The sequence below is a fragment of the Musca vetustissima genome, unplaced genomic scaffold, assembly GCF_032173495.1.
Source record: "Musca vetustissima isolate MV318-11 ecotype Yass unplaced genomic scaffold, APGP_CSIRO_Mvet_v1 utg13330, whole genome shotgun sequence".
Lineage (NCBI taxonomy): Eukaryota > Metazoa > Arthropoda > Insecta > Diptera > Muscidae > Musca > Musca vetustissima.
Window position 1 is genome coordinate 1 of NW_026885461.1, and position 15,284 is coordinate 15,284.

A 15,284-nucleotide genomic window follows, 5' to 3' on the forward strand; every position below is an offset into this window, starting at 1 on the left:
TATGCTTTATTTACCATAGAAATGACATGATTGTTAAAGTTTAACTTTGGATCCATTAAAATACCAAGATCCACGAATGTTTCAACTGTTGAAAAACCGAACCGTTAATATTGTATTGCCTCATTAATGAAGAATTTCTAGAAAAACACATATGTTTACATTTGTTCAATTTTAAATCCATACAATTTAATCTGCACCACTGAAAAAGGTTATTTAAATCATTTTGGAGTAAATTGGCTTGTTTCTCAGAATTATGGGTAATGAATAACTGGACATCATCTGCATACATTAACAATTTAGAATGTACTACAGAAGTAGGCAAATCATTTATAAACAATAGAAAAAGAACCGGCCCGAGGTGACTTCCTTGTGGAACACCTGAAGGTACGTTAATCGATTTTGAGAGACATCCTTCAAACAAAACTAGCTGTGATCTATTTTGTAAGTAAGATGATATCCATTTGACTAAGTTTAGACTGAAACCCATATTATCTAATTTATATAATAAGAGTTCATGGTTAACCCTATCAAAAGCTTTAATAAAATCTGTATAAATGGTATCAGTTTGATTTCGCTGAACAAATCCCTTTATTACAATTGAAGTAAACTCTATAAGATTTGTTATAGTTGAAAGACCACTACGAAAGCCATGTTGATATGGACTTAAAATGGATTTAATTTTGTGAGAAATAACAGCAGTAATTAATTTTTCAAACAATTTTGGGATATCACTTAATTTTGCAATTCCTCTGTAGTTTGAAACGTTTGATAGACTACCAGACTTGTGCAACGGTACTATAAAAGATTTCTTCCATATAGTGGGAAAATAACCAAAATTTAAGGAATAATTAAAAAGCAACGTAAGAGGCGTTGCTAAAGTATCAGAACAATATTTGAGAATTATGCTAGGTATACCATCTGGAGTTTAAGTTTAATTGGTTTTAGAGTATGTAAATTTTTAGCAACATCTTGACTTTGTAAGAAAGGCATATATATTTGATCTATTTTGGATAGCTCATAAGGATATGAGCTTATATCTGGACAAACTGCAGATGAATAAGTAGAGGCCAAAAAAATTTGCAAAACATTCTGCTATTTCAGAGTTTTTTACAAACTCCTTATTGTTGCATTTCAAAATTGTGGGTTTTCTTTTTAAGTTAACAAACTCATAAAATGACTTCGGATTTGTTTTAAAATTATTTTTGATCTTGTTGAGGTAATTATTATACAATCTACGGGACTCTATGGTATATTTGGACCTAGCAACAGAATAATTAGCATAGTCTATAGATGAGCCTGACTTCTTATATTTTCGAAAAAGTTTATTTTTTAAATTTTTTATACTTGATAACTCACGTGAAATCCAGGGATATCTGTCAGAATTTTTAATTCTAACAGTTGGAACACATTCAGAAATAAATTTATTTAGAGTATTATAAAATTTATCTATTATAAATTCAAATTCGGTTTGATTCTTACATTGACATGCAGCTGTCCAGTTTACAGACGAAATAAGAGAATCAAGCTTTCGAAAATTGGTTTTTTTATAGTTAAGAATATTTTTAAATGAATCACATGAACTTTCGTTAATTGTAGAATTATGGCTCATGGTTATATATAATGTTGGATGATGATTATCTTCTGGAGTACATATAGCAGGAATTCGAATTAATTCAAAAAAATTGTGTAAAATTTACAAATAGTAGATCAAGGATTCTATCATTACAATTTAAAATATTATTTATTTGAAGGAGATTAATTTCACAAAATCGATTAACAATATCAAATGTATATTGGTTTACATTTGCTTCAGATGTCAACGGCGTTAAACTTTCTGAGTCTGGCAATGAGAGCCACTTTACAGATGGCATATTAAAATCACCAAGAACTAAAATTCTATCCGAATCATTCATAATATTAATAATTGAGTTTAGTGCTGCTAAATGCTGATTATAAATATCAAGATGTGATGAAGGAGGTATATATGAGCACGTAACGAATAGTTTAAATTTACCCAATTCAATTGATATGCAGATAAATTCTATGTCAGAAAAACAATTTAATTTAATTAAATTAGTGGAAAATTTGGCATCAACTGCAATAAGGACGCCGCCACCTTTTTTACCAGTACGATCTTTTCTAAATATTTGATATTTTGAACACATAATTTCACTATTTAACACAGACGTTTTGAGCCAAGTCTCAGTAAACTCAATAATGCTAAATTCAAAACCAATGCTATCAGTAAATAAACGAGTTAATTTAGTGTTTAACCCCCTTACATTCTGATAGCAAATGGTAAATATCTATATCTAGTTTTTTGATACTGGTTCAGATCTCTGTGGTAAATGAGCTAAATTATCTGAACTTTCTAGATATTCTATAACAAACACTCTAGCAGGCCAAAAATCTTTCGATATCAAACTTGGAAATATATCATCATGAACTAATATTTTAAATGATGATCTACTTTCAGAGTATGCCGATCGAAGCTTGTAGCATCTTAGAAAATAATTACCATTTATTTTTGATTTGATATAGTAATTTATATCCTCAGCCGAGGTATCAGGCGCAAACCTAGACACAAAAACCATTTTCATGACCGGGGCCATTGATAATGGTCTTTGGGTAGGTAGTGGGGAATTGCCAGCTACAATCTCGGAAGGCGCACCAGATGAAGGAACTGACATCTACTATGAGTAGATTTGGCGGTCTTCTCAAGACTACTGTTATCAATACTCATAGCGTTATGAGGTATTGTCACTTCCAATACATCCTTGCTAGCTTCCATGGTTGCATGAGACACGACACTGGCATAAGTCTGTTCATTAACAGCATCAGTTTTATCAATATTATCTGACGCTGTTCGTGATACAGTATTCCCAGCAGAAATAGAGGCTTTACGAATAGACATCATTTTAGTTGGTGCCTTCTTCGAAGGCCGCTTTCGTTTCTGCCCAGAAACGGACGGCGATGATACAAATTCATCGAGTTCTTGGTACTTATTGAACAAATTCGAAAAATTTTCAAAACGACTTGTTAATGATGTAAAATCTTTCTTAATGGATACAAGCTCCGATTGCAAGTCTTTTACAAAATTATAAAAGTCGGCAGAAAGTTTTCTACAGTGAACACAGCACCAACGAACGCCCACATTGTCTCTAATAGTATCAACTACTTTCGCGTTGATACGAGCACACTTAACATGCCACTGATTTAAACAAAACCAACATGTAACGCACAATTCATCATCGTTAGAGATGTTACATAATTCATACGGACAGACCATTGTAAAAAATGTTTAATTCAAATATTTGAAAAAAAAAAGATAAAATTCAAAAAAAGTAGCTGGAATTCGTAATCCTTTAATTTCTACAAAATAAGTCTTATTGGCAACTCTGTTTTGAGAAGATAATAAGAAAATAAACAAGAACAATGTTACAACAAACAAATGAAGAAATGTAACAAGGGAAACAAACAAGGAATGGAACACGGAATACCAATAAGAAAATAAATTGATTTTTATTACTTATCACAAAACTCACTACACCAATTAGCACAGACAAATCAAAAATAGATTTTAAACACTGTTAACACTTTTTAAGATTCACAAACGGGTTAAAAAAACACAAAATAAATATTTTTAATCAAAAACAGGAGCACGACAAAAATTTATCAACAATCGATTGTGGAGGCACACCCGCGGTTCTTAACCGATCCTTTTAAAATAGGTGTCCTTTTGTGTATTTTCATAGGAGATTACTGAAATCGGATGCGCATAAAAATCGTATGCACGTTGCGCCATTTTTAGTAATTTTTAGGGTTTTTGCATAGTAAAGTGCATCGAGCGGCACACTTTGGCCGCTTAATGAAACCTCGAAAAATGCATAATTATTGGAAGAGATTGATTCGGTTTATACGAAAACCGCATGCACATCAACTGATTTCAACAAAAACGCGAATTGCATGCTTTTCAATATTGATCTTTTTTATGAACTGTAAGTGCAATATATTTAGTCACTTTTAACGACGAAACTCTTATTAGATGAATTTACCGATATTTAACAATCATCTAAAAGGAATTTGCAGAAGAAAGCGTCGTATATTTTAGAAGATTAAGGCAAAACCGTATCCTCTTAACCTTACTAAAAATCGAAAATTCAAAAAAAAAATTGTTTTAATTCAAAAATTAATTTATTTTATTTTCCGATATCTTCATGCTTCTATTTGCTTTTCGCGACTATTATACCGTATTTCAATGTGATTTGACTAGTATGCAAAGAAAACAATGATGTTTAAACATTTGTGAAGAAATTCGCGAATTACAACAAATAGGAATTCATTTAATTTATATTTGAAATACAAGATTTAAAACTGCTATAACTTGTGTGCGCAGCATCCGAATTTGTGAACGCGAACATATTTCGAATCAGCATATTTTTCTTAACCTACGTACCAAAAATCATAAATGTGCTCGCAAAAAAAAATTTCAAATTTTTTTTAATGGAATTTTAATAGAATTTTGTAATTTCCCATATGTACATAGAATTACTTTTTGAGTCGATTTATACACTCTGCCCTGTTAATGTATTATTTTAAACAAGTTACAGGTCACCTTTATGATCCGATCCGAGCTCAATTGATATTGGTCAAATTAGGTTCAGATGTTTATATAGATCCCATATATTTTTCTTTTTTATTTACACCTAATTTTGAATTACGTTCTTGTTCGGTCATCCTGTTCTTGTTCGGTCATAGTTTGTTTTTTAAATTCTTAAAAAATATTGTTCCAACACTTCAGTCGTAAACTAAAACAATGACGAATAAATCTTCGACATCGTCGTCACACTTTGTTATGCCATGTACAGACGGGCATCGTTCGCTCTCTCATTCGTTGTTCGACCCTTAATTATGAAGTAATTACTTAGTTCCCCATACTGAGCGAACACCTACCTTTATAAGATGTTCAATTCGAATCACTCTCTGAATAACGAAGAAATTTGTCCCATCCCTAACAATTGAGAGTGTTTATCGAAAATAAATTAATTCTGACAGTTTGAAAATATTTATCAAATTTTCAAACTTTTTCAGTCAAATTGAAAATGATGAATGAAAAGTAAAAAATTGCCTGTGCAAATTGTATGCAGAAGGATCTAAATTTAGTTGTCTACATAATGCATATGCATTTCTTTCCCTTTTGTTCTAATTAGCGTACAAAACTAGAAACAAATGTGGGGCCACCCAAAAAAAAATTCTCCAATTTTTTATATTGACATTTGAATTGAGAAAATATAAAAAAAAATGAGAAATGAATTAAAAGTTAATAGATATGGGTTCATACTATAGTCAGGAGAAAGAGAATTATTTTTTCTATTTAAATCAATATGTGATTCATGCAAATATGTTACAATTTTGGTGTAAAACAAGAAACAAAAAGTTTGAAAAAATAAACTCTGACGACATGAATTAAGAATAATCTTGTATGAACGGGTTAATTTATGTACGTAATTCTGAGAGCGAACTACGTTTTTCGAATGCCCGTCAGAACATGGCATTATGCCATGTACAGACGAGCGTTGTTCGCTCTCTCATTCGTTGTTCGACCCTTAATTATGAAGGAATTACTTACTTCCCCATACAAAATTGTCTGAGCGAACACCGACTTTTGTACGTTGTTCAATTCGAATCACTCTCTGAATAACCAATAAATTTGTCCCATCCCTAACAATTGAGAGTGTTTATCGAAAATAAATTAATTTTGACAGTTTGAAAATATTTATGAAATTTTCAAACTTTTTCAGTAAAATTGAAAATCATGAATGAAAAGTAAAAAATTGTATAGTTTTTATATATGCAGCAGGATGTAAATTTTATTTTCTACATAATGCAATATGCATTTCTTTTCCCTTGGTTCTAATTAGCGTACAAAACAAGAAACAAATGTGGGGCAACTCAAACAAAAAATTCTCCAAATTTTTATTTGTGACAGTATGTGACATTTGAATTGAGAAAATATAAAAATGTATTAAAAACAACAACATTTTCAGAAAAAATGGAAAACATGAATGAAAAGTAAATAGATATAGGTTCATACTATAGTCAGGAGAAAGAGAATTATTTTTTCTATTTAGATCCCTATGTAATTCACTAAAATATGTTACATTTTTGGTGTAAAACAAGAAACAAAAAGTTTGAAATAAAAAACTCTGATGATATGAATTATGAATAGTGTTGTATGAACGGGTTAATTCATGTACGTAATTCTGAGAGCGAACTACGTTGTTCGGATGCCCGTCAGAACATGGCATTAGGGAATACCAAAAATACCAAATGTCGACAACGATATAGGGACTATCCGCTTTAATAGTTGATGAATATGTTTGGTTTAAATCGAAGCACATTACTCCAAATTTGTCTACTAATTAAGAAAAAATATACTTATAAAAATCAGCAGCTACGTCATTTATGAATAACATTATAGACACAAGCTAAATTATTAAAATAACATAGAATACCAACATTAACATGTAGAGATCAAAGTCTTGTGTTTGTATGACAAAATAAGTAAAAAAAAATCAAATACAGTCATGCACAGTTATAGCGAACTAATAAGGACCAAGCAAATTCGACTATAGTATGTTTATACATATTTAATTCTAAAATAACATTCCCATATTTTTCCCACAACGTTTTAATTTATATGATAAAACAAAATGTACATTAGAACTTTTTACCGGGTTAACCTACTTTATGAGGATTTATTTGACATATATGCAAAGGAATTGACAATTGAAACCCACTGGGTTAACGATGTAAACGCACTATAAGTAATATATATAAATAATAACAATGGGAGAAAATATTTTACTGTATGATAACAAATATAAATTAAACCAGATATACTAAAATTTAATATCTAGAAACTTTCGGTAAAGGCTAAAGTCTATATATCGGGAAGTAATCTACCAGCCTTTGGCAGTGAGGTCTTTTCAATATTAGCGATAATTCATGTTCCGTAAGAAAAAATTAGTGGGCGTGTCGATTTTAAGACATTATAATAAGCACGTTTTCGATCATTTTGGATCAAAATTGGAAAAAATTATAAACAACGAATAGTTTATAAAAAATCATTTTGGAGAGGTTTTACATAATAGTAGACATTGTTTGTATCTTAAATTCCTTTAAACTTTGAAATGCGTAATTTAGCCATAATGGATAACCGGTTCCCAAAGTCGACACCAAGTTTTACAATTGTAATATTTTAATAAATATAACTGACATGTCCACAATTGGAAAATAGTTTATAAAAATTAATTCAACCAATTTTTACTGCATCGGGTAGTAAACAAAATTTCGACAGATGTACCTCAATACCCTCAATACAATATAGTAAAAACAATGCACTCGGGAACGTTGAAACGTTTAAAATGCGAAAATCCTTAAAGTGCCGACTAATGGTGCACTTACCCTATTTAGGCTATAGTATAAGATTTTTAAAAATTATGTTAATGGACTATGTGATATTCTGAAATAAATTGCAGTTATATTTCGCGTTTATTTAATATGTCGAATTGTCAGCCTATTCACACTACTCACCTTTTTGTCATTGATTACAATGTCGTCACGTTTGTTTATCTCTGCCTTTATGGCCCATTCACGGAAAAGGGCACGAGTCAAAATATTCAAATTGTATTTTCGGTTGTAACGTTCGCGTGGAGTGAAGAAGGTACAATTCAAGTTGCCCCTATCATGGTATACGGCACCACCTCCACTATTACGTCTAGCCAATGTAATTCCCTTGTCCACAAGTTTGGAGACATTGGCTTCGGTGAATGGGTTTTGGTGACGTCCGATAACAACACATGGATCATTTGCCCACAACAACAGGACATGATGGCGACTAAAGTCAAAGTGACGGTAGAGCCAATCTTCTAATGCAAGATTGGTGAAAATGTCATACGATTGTGAAATGAAAACAGATTTCTTTATGTCCGCAGAACTAATAGTATCGCTGTTTCCAATCGACTTCCGTGTTGTTTCATTGTCAATGCTGTGATTACCATTGTCGTCATTCGAAGTCGTGGATGAGAGGGAAACAGAGGAGGAAGAGAACTGATGTCGTTGTGGCATCGCTGTAACCATACGTAACATTGCACGCAATTGGCAACCAGAGACTCCGCCTCCCATTAATTTAACTCCCATTAGAGCATTCATGATTGTGCTTGAATAAGACTAGTCTGTCTGATTTGAGAACTGATAGGGTTATTTTTTGCTGTTGTTATGCTATAATGTGCAGGTGTACGAGACTTTAACGTCTAGATTTGTGATTACTCGTTACTTCGTCGTTCGGAATATGTAGCTCTCCGCTCTCTCTATGTCTATATATTCTATATATTCTTATCTCGTCGTTTCTATTTTAGTCTATATTCTGGAGTAACGACGCACCTCACGTTCTCATCTATACACCACAATCAATTGCACGATGGCGATCTTTACGCTCGGCTGATATTTTTTAGCGTCTGGCAAAAAGCAGATTCACAGTGCTATTGTACTTCTTCTTCTATCTTTACAAAATTATTACGTTTTTAATATTTTTGCTCGACGGCTTTGCCTGTTTTAGATAGATAATGCACGTAGCAGTCGCCAGTACAACGGAAAAATACTAAATAAGAATAGATGTATTTTCTTGTTGTTGCCTTTGTTGTCGTTGTTTTTGTTTTTATGTAAAATAAAACACGAACGCAAAATGCGCTTCTGTTGTCAAGTCGTCTCTCAGTGGCGCCCGCAGAAACAGATGATCTCGTCTATTGAACAGGGGAACGTAGAAGGTGATGGGAAGGCAGTAGATTAAAATCGATTCCTCGATGCTGATTGTCTGAATGTTCTTCAAAAAGATTACTAAGGTCACACAACAAATTGTCAAATTGTTGTAATAATTGTAAATTACAACACAATGTTATTGTCGATTTGAAATTGGTGTCAACAGAGTCCTTTTTCTATGTTAGTATTTTTTTCGTTTTCTTTTTGTTTGTTTTTTCTTTTTTGGTTAACTAGAGTTTTTTCTTTCGTTTTTGTTTTATTGCTTTGTGGTCAAATAGGTATGTTGGACTTTAGCACTCGTCGATACACATTTCACATTTTTGGCATTGTGTTTGATGCTGAGTCTGCGGCTGTGACTGATATTAAATATTCATGCACTGCTTCCGTCTGATGAAGCCACTTCCAAGTTTGATGTAGACCACTGACTCGAAGACGAAGTCCCAAACAATCCTTGCTCCAGTTCTTATTCATTCCTCTGAAACCCATCCAAAGGTTTATAGGGTACACAAAAACTTCACATTCACTATACACAAACGGTTTTTTGTCTTATCGGCAAACACTGTTCAATTGTTTCAATTTATGAGTACGAATTATGTTCCGATGTCACTTGAGAATAGCTATGCTTCGATCCTTTGTTTGCTTTATATTGCAATTGCAAGTGCAATGCGACTTAAAATTTTAACTTTTCTTTGAAGAAAAACAAAGACTTTTAATCCCGAAGTTGATTGATAACTTTTTGTTTTAGATGCTCGTTATTTCCAATTTGACGCAGTCAATATCATGACAAGTCGTTCACATCTTATGATTTGTCGTACAACTATATAGATGATACAACATATGGTCTGTTCCCGTACTGCAAGAATCTACGAGTTTTTACTATTTTTTCCGATATCATAAAGGAAAAATGTGTTATCGTAGTAAAAAAAATAGTAGATTCTTGCAGTACGGGAACAAACCAATATTGTGTACGGTCGTATTGCAAGCAGCGTTCGAAAATAAACATTATGGTACCGTTCCATAGTGTTCTGTACCGTACCAAGGTGGATAGGTACACTAAAATAATGTACTGTACCGGTACGCAAACACTAAAAATATTTTTAGCGTTACTGTTCCGGAAATCGTAGTGTACCGGCAGTGGTACACTAAAAATCGTAGTGTACCGACTGCGGTACATTAAAAATCGTTGTGTTCCACAGGTCAAAACACTAAAAATTTTAGTGTTCCACTTGCCGGAACATTAAATATCGTAGTGTTCCACTTACTTGAACTGTACTGGTAGTGTACCATACACGTCTGTTTTATTTTTAGAGGTAAAATGAGATCAAATAATAAAAAAATTACAGCCTGTTTTGTAAAATTCTAAACGAATGGATTCGAGTGAATTACGACCAAACACCTTGGTTTTGAAAAATATGTCATTTATTTTTGTTTTGAATCAAAAAATATTTGTTTACATAAACAAAGGTTTGGTCGTAAGTCACTCGAATTCGTTCGTTTAGAATTTTACAAAAACAGGCTGTTAAATTGAATATAATTTTATTTGAGATTACAAAAGTGAAAAAGACCGTTTGAAATAGGAATTTTGACCAGTTTTTGTGTCATTAATTTGCACAACGAACGTGATTTTTCCCATAATATTAGGTGATATTCTTGTAAAATATTAGTATGAAAAAATATCTTAAAGGGTAAAATGAAGGAATTACAAATAAAAAAATATACCTGCATCCATCTATGATTCATACTTTTAGGAAATGTTCGCAAAAATATTCAAAATTTGGTGATTGTTACAGAATCGACATAATTATTACCTGCTTATTCGTGAAAAGAAGTGTACAAATTACGGGGATATGCGAAAAATAGTTTTATGATTTTGGGATACGAATTTCATATATCCATTATTGGAATATTCTTCCTTTTTATGATTTTTGTACAGGTAGTCTTATGCAATACATTTGTTGAACAAAAATAAATAATTTTCAGATCATAAACAATTTTTGTTAGAAAAGTAAAGCAAAAAATGAAAACAATTTTTAACAAATTTATTTTAATTTATGTAATAATTTTTATAGGGGAGATGGGGGCACCTTTGAACACTTTTTTCTTTCAAGCCTCATAAATTTTTTATGTTATAATTTTTGGTTTCTTATAAATTTTAACTAGGAAGTACATATTTAACCTTTAAAATGAATATACATATGACATACTTTAAGCTTGATATACATATTTTATTACTGTTTTAATGGACGAAGTCAAAGTGTTCAAAACTGCCCCCCAGCGGGGGCACCTTTGAACAAAGCTCAGTATGAACGGCATGATTTTTTACAGTGTTTATGTTCAAATATATATGTATTGTTTTCATATACATCAGAAATGAATTTATTTATTAAAAAATATACACAAATATTCGATAATAGTTCTGATCGAAATTTATTAAAACATAAAATGACATAAAAACAAAATTTTATATGGTGCAAAATGCAGCTAATTTCGTAATCTTATTAGCCCATTTGAAATTTTTGAGAAATCGAAGCAAAAGTCAAAAACTCCGTTTTTTACTGGAGTTTACTGGGTATGTTCAAAGGTGCCCCACCTGTGATATTTTACGGAAATTTATAATAACTTTTTTGTAGTAAATATATATGAAAGAAAATACATTAGATATGTTTGAAATGATTGTTGGAATGCAAAAAAATTGTTTATCGAAAGAAAACTATCACTGAATTCTTCCTACGCCCTTACAACCAAAAAATTTAAAGTCACTTATGTAGTCACTTATGTAAATTTTGTCAACAACTGAAAAAGCTAGCCAGGCACAGAAAAAAATTTGGTTGCGTGTCGAAAAAAATTTAAACTGAGATTTTATTAGCGTTGTTCAAAGGTGTACCCCTCTCCCCTACTTATTATATTTATTAAATCTATTGAAATCAGTAAAAATATAAAATTTATTCATACAAAAAAAATTAAAGATAATAAATACATCAATTTGTGTTCTTACAAATGGAACACTACGATATTAAGTGTTCCGCCAAATGGAACACTACGATTTTTAGTGTTCTGCCAAATGGAATACTACGATTTTTAGTGTTCCGGCCAGTGGAACACTACGATTTTTAGTGTTCCGGCAAGTGGAACACTACGATTTTTAGTGCTCCGACCGCGGTACACTACGATTTTTAGTGATCCGGCAGCGGTACACTACGAATTTCGTTGTGCTCCGGAGCAGTAACATTAAAATATTTTTTAATGTTTGTGTACCGGAACACTAACGTTAAAATTTTTTTAGTGTTTGTGTTCCTAGTAAGGTACACTACGATAGTGTACCGTTTTTTTTTTTTTGCGAACACTGATTGCAAGTTATTTTATCTTAAATATCTTAAATAATATGTTCATGTTTCCGATAACACCGATAACGAACGTGGACAACAAATTCATTGATCGATAGAAAATCTATCGTGTGACAGCTTGGGGGATTTTAATCGAAAATTGCCGATATTGCTTCTTGCTTCAGAACTTTTAGCTGTTAAATTCACTCTTGTTTAAAAGAATCTTCAGACCAAAATAAAGTTCGGTCAATAGATCCAGTGAGATTAATGGCATAATCAGATCTGGACTTTATGGCAATTAGCTCATTAAAAGTTGGCCTTCCGTTGCAACGCTTTCGAATTTCTACGAAGTCACTCTCAATGTCTTCATTGCAAATATATTTTGGCAAACAAAATTCATTTTGTAAAAGTATATACCACATCTGTGATAGCGAGCACTGAAGGTCTGAGGGTAGGGTGCCGCAATCGATCGTATATAAAAATGTCATGGCTTTATCAATAACACAGCGCACATCAAATCTATCTCTGTGATCTGGATCGGAACAGAGCTCAATAATTGGGATTACACCCGCATAAAATGTTTTCATTGCCACAAGTTGACTTGGTTCAAATTCTGAAAATATTCCCAAGTCACTGTTTAAGACTTCTAGGACATTTTTGTGAAAAAACGCCGCAACTCTCTCCATCGGTTTGTGTGTATAAGCATACGAACGGTAATAGCTGGGTGCGAAAATTGTCTTGTGCAATTGAAAACATATCCTTTTTCCAGCTTCTGAGTTGAAAATCGCATTTATTATATCAGGATTAATGAAGTCAATTTGTCTACCGAGTCTGCTTCTGATGTAAATGTTCTTATCCAAAAAGTTCATCTTAAATTGTTTAGAAGGTGGGGAATATCAAACATAAATTGTAAAGCGTCCTCGGAGTCTGGAGGAAAGCGGAAGCAAAGCGGGCCGCTGTAATTATTGCCGTACATCCGCATAAACTGGAAATGAACAGGATGTCGATCGCAATTGCCGATAATAAGGTGTATTGGAAGTAATTGTATTGTAATTTTCTCCATCATTTCCAAACTGTATTCACGGGTTGGTATGAAGCCAATTAGGATACTCCAGTTTTTACACAAACCAACCAATTGAATTCCAAGAGTGTATGTAAAGTCGTTCTCACCCTCTTCAGAGACTCTCAGCTGATCAAATTGGAGTGAACACGTTCGATCCCCTTCTGTCATTCCTTCTATTATTGTGATCAATGTCTCCAGTACAGATTTGTCAAATGCCAGAATCCGACATCTCCAAAACTTCCATCTGTTTCCACCACTATTTAAACAACTAAATATGAAATATGTATTTCTTTTGGAATTGAAAAACAACAAACGAACAAAACTTATATATTTCTTTATTTTCCGGTAATGACAAAAAAACAACAAACGAACAAAACTTACATATTTCATTATTTTCCGGTAATGACGGTGTTGTGTGTTCAATGAGGTCAATAGAGCCAGTCGGTAATGTCCGCTCTGTACACTCAATAGGTACCTCATGGATTTCAGTTTGTAATGCAGATTCCATATGTACCTCAGCCGTTAATATCCATACTGAAGTCACAATAGGTGCCTCATGGAGTCCAGCCGGTAATGTCCGTACTGTAGTCTCAATAGAAGGTTTTTTAGGTGCCGTATGGTTTATTGGATACAAAAATCGGCATGGCTTCGCTACTGTTGTTAACTGTTGTTTATTATTTTGAGCCATATATGTTTGGAACCAGGGCACCAAACATATATGGCTCAAAATGTTTGCAACAAATAGTGTGCGACTTTTTAATCACCATTCCATATTGTTCCTGTAACATTTTTCTCCATTCATCTTTCACTCGATGGACACTAATTTCCGCAAGACAAAACTTCATCTTAGAGTAGTCGCATGTTGGAATGCAGCATCTTCGTTGGTAAGACATGTTCTACAGGAAAAGTCAAAATTTATACGATTTATCATCAAGGTTATCATGGTTATTTTATCATCTTTCCTCCAAAAAATCCAGAATTCATATCATTTTTCCCATAATATTAGGTGATCTTCTTGTAAAATATTAGTATGAAAAAATATCTTAAAGGGTAAAATGAAGGAATTAAAAATACAAAAATATACCTGCATCCATCTATGATTCATACTTTTAGGAAATGTTCGCAAAAATATTCAAAATTTGGTGATTGTTACAGAATCGACATAATTATTACCTGCTTATTCGTGAAAAGAAGTGTACACATTACGGGGATATGCGAAAAATAGTTTTATGATTTTGGGATACGAATTTCATATATCCATTATTGGAATATTCTCCCTTTTTATGATTTTTGTATAGGTAGTCTTATGCAATACATTTGTTGAACAAAAATAAATAATTTTCAGATCCCAAACAATTTTTGTTAGAAAAGTAAAGCAAAAAATGAAAACAATTTTTAACAAATTTATTTTAATATGTAATAATTTTTATTGGGGAGAGGGGGCACCTTTGAACGCTTTTTTCTTTCAAGCCTCATAAATTTTTTATGTTATAATTTTTGGTTTTTTATAAATTTTAAATAAGAAGTACATATTTAACCTTTAAAATGAATATACATATGACATACTTTAATCTTGATATACATATTTTATTACTGTTTTAATGGACGAAGTCAAAGTGTTCAAAACTGCCAACAGCGGGGGCACCTTTGAACAAAGCTCAGTATTTTTGAACGGCATGTTTTTTACAGTGTTTATGTGCAAATATATATGTATTGTTTTCATATATATCAGAAATGAATTTATTTATTAAAAAATATATACAAAAATATTCGATAATTAAATAGTTCTGATCGAAATTTATTAAAACATAAAATGACATAAAAACAAAAATTTATATGGTGCAAAATGCAGCTAATTTCGTAATCTTATGAGCCCATTTGAAAAAATTGTTTATCGAAAGAAAACTATCACTGAATTCTTCCTACGCCCTTACAACCAAAAAATTAAAAGTCACTTATGTAGTCACTTATGTAAATTTTGTCAAAACTGAAAAAGCTAGCCAAAATGGTTTACGCAGTTAAAGAACAAGATTGGCACATAAAAAAATTTGGTTGCGGGTCGAAAAAATTTAAACTGA

General features: G+C 32.0%; 1 protein-coding gene across 1 annotated transcript; it reads right to left on the minus strand.

The window, feature by feature from the left end:
• Window positions 1–7,554: 7,554 nt before the first annotated feature.
• On the minus strand, window positions 7,555–8,223 carry LOC133332730 (lipoyltransferase 1, mitochondrial-like). Its single transcript, XM_061541107.1, has one exon. The coding sequence runs from the start codon at window positions 8,212–8,214 to the stop codon at window positions 7,555–7,557; it is 660 nt and encodes a 219-aa protein (XP_061397091.1). The 5' UTR covers window positions 8,215–8,223.
• Between the last annotated feature and the right edge of the window lie 7,061 nt (window positions 8,224–15,284).

Excerpts from the sequence above, each read along its gene's own strand:
- LOC133332730 (XM_061541107.1), bottom strand. The coding sequence starts at position 8,214 with ATGAATGCTCTAATGGGAGTTAAATTAATGGGAGGCGGAGTCTCTGGT.